At 22.8% G+C, this 7627-nt stretch overlaps 1 protein-coding gene across 7 annotated transcripts; it reads left to right on the top strand.

The window, feature by feature from the left end:
• Positions 1-1480: 1480 nt before the first annotated feature.
• LOC126895638 (protein regulator of cytokinesis 1-like) lies at positions 1481-7467 on the top strand. Of its 7 annotated transcripts, none has more exons than XM_050667750.1 (13): positions 1481-1742; positions 2276-2441; positions 2510-2608; positions 2710-2853; positions 2921-3040; positions 3104-3256; positions 3404-3568; positions 3758-3981; positions 4054-4201; positions 4708-4866; positions 4944-5072; positions 5499-5721; positions 6226-6375. In XM_050667750.1, exons 1-12 carry the CDS (start codon positions 1702-1704, stop codon positions 5673-5675), a joined length of 1725 nt encoding a protein of 574 aa, XP_050523707.1. In that variant the 5' UTR covers positions 1481-1701; the 3' UTR covers positions 5676-5721; positions 6226-6375. The 7 variants fall into 7 exon arrangements, 6 of the variants coding, with proteins under 6 accessions (XP_050523707.1, XP_050523706.1, XP_050523705.1 ...); XM_050667749.1 differs by having other exon boundaries at positions 5499-5717; positions 6226-6374; XR_007701685.1 differs by lacking the exon at positions 6226-6375 and adding an exon at positions 5297-5427 and having other exon boundaries at positions 1482-1742; positions 5499-5567.
• Positions 7468-7627: the final 160 nt, after the last annotated feature.

Raw genomic sequence — 7627 nt, 5'->3', positions numbered from 1 at the left:
TTTAAATATAAATTTCTCAACCTTATTTTTATTTACATCAGTTAAAGGTTACAGGAGAAAACTGTAATTGTCCATTTTTGTAAATTTTTCATGAAATCAAAAATAAGGTTATAAATTCTTATTCTATTAATGATAAAACAAAAATAGATCGTTAAGTATTAAAAAAATGAAAACATTTTTTATCCTAAGGATTTCATACTTTATACTACTGTCACTTATTGAATCTAACGATAAAACAATATCGTAAAAAATGAACTACCATTTTTTCCCTCGCATACTTCAGTTTAAGGTTATCTAGGAAATAAAATTTTCTATTTATCATAGTAAAAATTTTAGTTTAAAATACATTTAAGATTAAATTATTTTAGCTTGCTATATTTTGTTTCTTAAGTTGAATTATATAATTTATAATTTGTATGTTATATATATATATATATTAGATACATAATACCACTTAATGAAATCTTGTATGAAAAAAATACATAAATAATAATACTGCAAGATAAAAACATATCAGTGGATAATACATTTTAGGCAACTTGCCGAAATTTTGCTTACAGTCAAATTAAATATACTTATGAATGGCAATAATCCAGAAGCACATATTTTTATAAAAATATGATTGTATTTATTATTTATTTTAGTTAATTTTATAAACTTTATAGTATTATTTTTTATTTAATATAGGTCATCGAGCTAGCGTAACTAATAGAAAAGCTAATAAAATAGGAATACTTATATCATAGTGTTAAATTTTCTGATGATTATTAAAAAAAAAGGTAATCATCAAGAAAAATAATAAATACTTAAATTTTAAACGAGTATTTTTTGTGCCTGAAGAAAATTTGAATACATGGACTTATATAAAATCTTTATTTTTCATTTGTGGAGTAGACAATTTTTTCTTTTTAAGTAAGTCTTCAAAATTTATTTTGGACCCTTCTTTGCAACAACTTAGGGCACTCTTTACGATAACATCTGGCGAAAATGCTACAACTTTGCAATGATATTACCGTTAATGACCATACCACAAACAAAATAATACCATATTTGTTAGTAAATTAAAAAAAAGTTTCAATTTTTATATTTTTCAAAATGTTATGATTTTAATAACATACAATTGTCATAATATGAAAATAGTCTATATTCTTTATTATATTCTGATTGATTAAATAATAGTCATTTAAAAACTGTTTAAAAAAATATACTTACTTTACCGCTCTCTATGAATATAATAATTAACTAAAAATTTTCACATTATATATACTATTTATTAAACAATGGTTTATTTCGAAAATAATATAAAACAAATAACTACATACAATTATACTTAAGTTTCTTTAAATAATTCATTAATAAAAAATGATTATGAGTTTTTTTATTTATAGGTGTTCCATATCAATAAAAGAAAAAAGGCAACAGTGTTCATCGGTGACTAACCATTGTTGTTTGAACGAAAAACCGTTACAAAAAATAACCGACATCTACTGCTGCTACAATCAATTTGTGTTGTGTTCAGCTTGAACATACAAGTAAACGAATTGCTAATGTATGTGTGTACTAAAGTTTCCAATTTTGATATTGTTTTAAGCATTTTTATTTTACAGAAGTGTATTTTAACTTATTAAGTTTTTATGTAATGTAAATTACCATAGATTACTACTTAATTTTTAATTAATTGTGCTTCTATTTTTTACAAAAATGTCGTCAACTATGTTTGGATCACCCATCCTAAAGGATGAGTAAGTTTAAATTAGTATTTTAATATTAATATCTATTTATGATAATTTAAATTGAAAAAATGATAGTAATGGTTGTACTAGTTAATATTATTATGTTTGTGAATGTGTAACACCTGCTACAAAAGTAACTAATGTAATTTTGTATGATGTTTATAAATTTATAGTTTTTTTTAAAATGATATTGTCTTTATAGTTCTAATTACGTTACAATATAAATTTTATTTTATTAAACAAATTATTAGTGATGTTTAATTAAACATATTGCTGCTTATACTGTAACAGTATGTATCTCAAGATTTGACAAAATAAAATTTTTATCAGTTATAACTAAAGAAATTTTTCTACATATTGTTTGTGGGACTTAACGGCTATTAAAATAAAATCACTATTTATATTAATACATGTATAATTGAAATTTTTTTTGATCATCCTAAAAATCTAAAAAAACTGAGAAATGTAATGTTGCGATATAACATTGATGTATGATGTTATGTAACATCACACAATACAGTAATTTTATTATTCAATTTTAGTTCGGATAATGATAAGATTAAAATAATTTTGGATGAGATTCAAACATATTCTATGAATGAAATACTTAAGGTGAAAAAAAACCTAGATATAATATATGGTGCATATTCAGAAGAAAAGAAAAATGGAATCAAACAACTACATGAACAATTAATGCTTCATATAACTGTAAGCTTTCTGATATATTGAATAATCTGCTTTTAAGTTAAATACAAATGTATTTTCCCTTTTTTCAGACCTTTTTTGATGATGTAGTATTAGAGTCTGACAGAGATAAAGCTAACATTATTAAAGATATTGAAGACTTATTGCTTGAAAAAGATGTTTTAGAAAAAGTAATACCTTAATTTTTTTTTTAAATACTTCATATTTTATAGTAAATTTGTAAAATTGCAATACTTTTAAATATTAGTGAATAATATTTTTTTCATTTTAGGAACTGCAAATGCATATACCTGTTGATGACCATAATGATGCAACACCTTTAATTGATGTTCAAATAAATATTGATAAAGCATTGCAAGGTTGTAGAAAAATTAAAGAAGAACGAATGAAAGAGTTAAAAAAACTTCAAGATGAAGTAAATTTTATTTATTTATTATGTTAATGAAATTGTATTCAGCTTTTTACAAAAAATTAATTTTTAGGAATTGAAAGTATGTAGTCTTCTCAATGAACCCCCAAAATATGCAAACATCAAGAGTATGCCTTCAGCTACACAGCTAGAAACTATAAAACATCATCTTGTTGATTTACAAAATATGCAGGTATATTATATCACTAGTCCATGTTTTATTAATTGTGAAAATAATTTAACTGGAATAAATTAGATAAAACGTCGAGCATTATTTGTGGAAAGTAAAGAAAAGGTTGAATTATTAATGGAAGCTTTAGAAGAATCACCAATATTGAGTTTTGACAAAATGGTTGTGGGTGATTCAAGTAATTTTATTCTATCACAATCAAATCTTGATGAACTTCAGGTAATTATTAATTGTTTGTTTAGCAATAATTTGTAACTGAATATTTTATTATGATTTATTCATGGTTGTATAATAAGTTAAATATATTTTTATGTTTCTATATAATTCCATAATTATACATTATATAATTTATACAAATTATTCCAGAAATTAATCAAACGCCTTGAAGAACAAACAGAAAATCAAAAATGTATTGCTATGGAGTTACGTACTAAGTTAAGCTCATTGTGGGACCGATTGCAAATTGATGTAACTTACAGAGAAAATTTTGTAAGCTCTCGAAAAGGCTATGGTAAAAAAGTTATACAAGAGGTAAATTCATTACTTTTTTTTTTGTCTATTAAATAAAAATTTGGCTGAAATGTATTTTATCGGCCAATCACAAATTAAAAAAATTTCAGAATGTTTTATTATGCTGAGTAAGAGTATATGAAAACTTAAGTTATTTACAAAATAAATAAAGAAAGTTTATCATAGTACAATTATATTAATTTTTTCTAGTTAAAATCTGAAGTGGAAAGATGTGAAACTCTTAAAAAAGAGAATATTAAACAATTTATTGAGAACCTTCGTTCCGAACTTAATGATCTATGGAATAAATGTCATTTTGGAGAACGACAAAAAAAAGAATGTCAAATATACTATAGCACAGAGTATAATGAGGATATAATGGATTTGTTAGATTTTGAAGTTGACAATACTAAACAATTTTATAATGATAACCGGTAATAAATTATTGCTTAATTTATACATTTTGGATAAACATTTTAATTTTATATTAAAAATTATAATTTCAGAGATATATATTATTTAATTGAAGAAAGAGATAACCTTTGGAATAAAATGGTTATGATGCAAGAACAAGCCAATGATCCAGCCCGATTGTGGCAAAATAGAGGTGGACAGTTGTTAAAAGAAGAGAAAGAAAGAAAATTGATTCAAAAAGTAATTATTATTATTATTTAATTCAATTAAATATAATTTTTTTATCAAATATTCTAATTTATTTGATAAATGTTTATTAATATACTAATATAAAATTACATTTGTGTAAAGATATTGAAATTTTTAAAAATTGAAAATATTTATCCTATTAGTTATAATAAAATTATTATATAACTAAACCTATTTAATTAAAGTTTGAATAAAAATAATGCAATTAAGTATCTCATATGAATTGAAAAATTATTAATATAATGAGATGAATTCTACAATTTATGTAATTTAATTACTATGTGATATTAAATAAAAGTACTTTCATTAATTGACACTATTATTATTATTTTATTTATTTTAATTTTTTGTTAATTAGGTTATTAATCAATGATGTAAACACCTTTGTAATTGTATGCAAATGATCTTAAAATTGAGACATTCTATTAAAAAATTAATGTGTTGTTCCCATATCTATTTAAATTTCATCTAATACAATTTTTTTACTTTGTGGTCAGGAATTGCCTAAAGTAGATAAAGAATTAAGAAGTTTACTTCAATCATATGAGCAAAAAACACAAAAGCACTTCATGTATAATGATGAAAGATTATTAGATATTATTGAAAAACAGTGGAATCAAATGAAAAATAATAAGAAGACTCCGCAATACTCTAAGGTAATATTAATTGAAACAAATACTTAATGTTTATAATATGTCAATACTAATTTATATTTGAATAATTCAATTTTCAGCCTAAAACTCAAACAGGAATTAAAGCTCAAACTCCACTTACAAATACAAATAACAAAAGGAAAATTGTAGCAACATCTGGCAGTCATGCTTCTAAGGTCCGTAAAATTGGCATGGACCATAAAGCCGTGGTAACAAAATAAAATATAGTGTACCAATAAATATATTTTTAATATTAGTTATTTATCACAATGTAAAATTGATCTATTTATCTTCTTATCTATATCTTGATTCTTTCTTTCTTACAACTATACTATATTTTATTATGTAACATGTATTACTTGTACAATTATACTTCATTAGTAGACCTCGTTTATCAGACCTATATTTGAATAATATGTGTTAAGTAAAACAGGTCTATGTTATCTTCTATATCAGCTTTATAACTCAAGTTTTTTGAACCAGTTAATATTTACACAGAGACATAATCCAATATTTTGAAATATATAATGTGAACTGAGTCATATAAACGAGGTTCTGTCTAGTGTAAGTAAACTTGTATTTTAATATGTAATTATTTATTAGTTGATGTTAATATTCTTGTTATTATTACTTAGATGACACCTAGAAGAGAATTATTTAGTAAAGATACTAATGTTGCTACATTGGTACCATTAAACTCAACCAAATTAAATGACATTAATATAACATCAAATCGACCTAATCGAACATCTCGTCGAGGATCCAATGATGAAAATATATCTGTGGAATCCTACGCCACCTTCCAGGTTTGAACTACGTGAGGCAAATACGTTCCACACAATATTTCTTCGTTTGTGTGTAATTTCTCTCTGTTGCTTATGCCAAACTTTATATTAAAATAAAATTTATTGTTACATAACTATCTTAGCTAAAATTGTGCATTTACTTAAATTCCCAACACCCACAAAAAAAAAAACATAGCGAAATAATATAAATTTAAACTTGTAATAATAGAAGTACCATTATTTATTGATTGATTTTAATCTGTTTATTGTTTAACTAAGGATTTCCATCCATTTTTTGAAACATTGATTCAAAAATTTATGATAGTTATTACTTGTCATAATTTTTTTATCAGTTATTAATTTTTGTATTATCTTATAATTTGTTGATTCTCATTCACTACTTGCTTAATAGCTGTGATTTTTTGTGGGATGGTTGCTTTTTACATATAACAAAATTGAATCGGTTACAATGTTAATTGCCTTTTTATTTGTTTTTTATAATTTGGAATCTTTAACAAAATATAACCATATATATACCTCTATTATGTATAATAATGATAACTTAATAATTTTTTAGGAACGTCTTGAAAATCAAAAACATGTTATACTAAGTCCAACTTCTAGAAATGTCCTAAAAGAAAATGTACGCTTTACTCCAAGAAAACCAATTGTAAAAACGCCCTTAAAACAGTCACAATTACCAGTACCTTCTACACCCAAAACACCATCAAGAACAACTCCTAGAAAAGTTGTCAACCCTCGAACTGTTACCAAACTTACCCGTACAATAAACAACAAACTTCCCATAATTTTTTAATTATTAAAAAAAATTTAACATTTGTTTTACATTTTTCGACTATTTTGTTATTTTTTTTTACTGTGTTTTTATCAATTTTACCTTTGTAAATATTTTATGTCAGTATTATTCTACAAGCACCAACATATAATTTAATATGAAGAAAAGCATTTCGTTCATGTATAAATTCTCATAAAATTTAACATTTACAAAAATTGTTCAATTAAGTTCTTGTTAATTTTCGTATTTTGTGAATTTTTGTTTTATTTTCAACTCGTAAATGTTACAATGTTAATTATCTAAGTAATAGAATTATAATATTTATTCATTGATAAAATAAATAGATTGTTCTCTGTGTGTATAAAAAACTGTTTAAGTGTAATAAAAATTATATTTTTTTAAATCTTTTACTTTTAACTTTCCAATAAAAGTTAATTTTATTGTAATACCACATATAAAAGTAAAATAACATACTCAAAATTAAAACTAAAAATATTTTATAAATTATGACGTGCTTATTTTTATATATTACTATGTAAATTATAAATAATATATATTTTTTATACTTATTAAATATATGTACATATATAATTTTCACAGCTTAAAATAATTTGCAAAAAAAAAAGTATACATAAATATTAAGTATTATTGTTTGTTTTTTAATTATATATTATACTATTAAAACTAAGAAGTGAAATAGAAAATAACATTTTATGTTTGTTTAACACCAAATTAATGAATTTTTTTTTTTTATGTTATATAAAATAAATAATGAAAATCTATTAGGTATTGGTATGCCTTAACTTAATATACTGTCAGATTTGATAAAACATTTATTTTTAATAATCTTAAAGAATTTTTTAAAGAAACTAATTTTTCTCTTTTAGTTGCTAAATTTGTATCATTAATTTTGTATGGGCGTCTGCAGGTATCAATTGCCCAACTTTGACTTTTTGCTTGGTCAATTTTCATAATCATGTATTATAAAAAAATATTAATTAAATTATATTATGAATACCAAAATTGTGTGCATTTTTTTTTGAGATAATAACATAAAAGTTTAGATTTTATTTGTTAAAGAAACTTAATTGCATAAATACCACAACATATTTAAAATTTTTGAGAATGTCAATTGTATTAATACAATTGCCATTCTCAAAAATTCTTTACCTTGCAAAGGATT

This window comes from Daktulosphaira vitifoliae, unplaced genomic scaffold (assembly GCF_025091365.1).
Source record: "Daktulosphaira vitifoliae isolate Bord-2020 unplaced genomic scaffold, ASM2509136v1 Scaffold_1, whole genome shotgun sequence".
In the NCBI taxonomy this organism is placed as follows: domain Eukaryota; kingdom Metazoa; phylum Arthropoda; class Insecta; order Hemiptera; family Phylloxeridae; genus Daktulosphaira; species Daktulosphaira vitifoliae.
Note: the sequence above shows the minus strand (reverse complement) of the source record. Positions and strands in the feature narration are given on the sequence as shown.

What these genes read in the sequence shown, in the direction of transcription:
- LOC126895638 (XM_050667745.1), top strand. Translation starts at nt 1,702, where the DNA reads ATGTCGTCAACTATGTTTGGATCACCCATCCTAAAGGATGA. An exon ending in AAAGAAAATTGATTCAAAAA is followed by an intron (nt 4,202 to 4,707) that starts GTAATTATTATT and finishes CTTTGTGGTCAG; the next exon opens with GAATTGCCTAAAGTAGATAA. An exon ending in AATCCTACGCCACCTTCCAG is followed by an intron (nt 5,670 to 6,225) that starts GTTTGAACTACG and finishes ATAATTTTTTAG; the next exon opens with GAACGTCTTGAAAATCAAAA.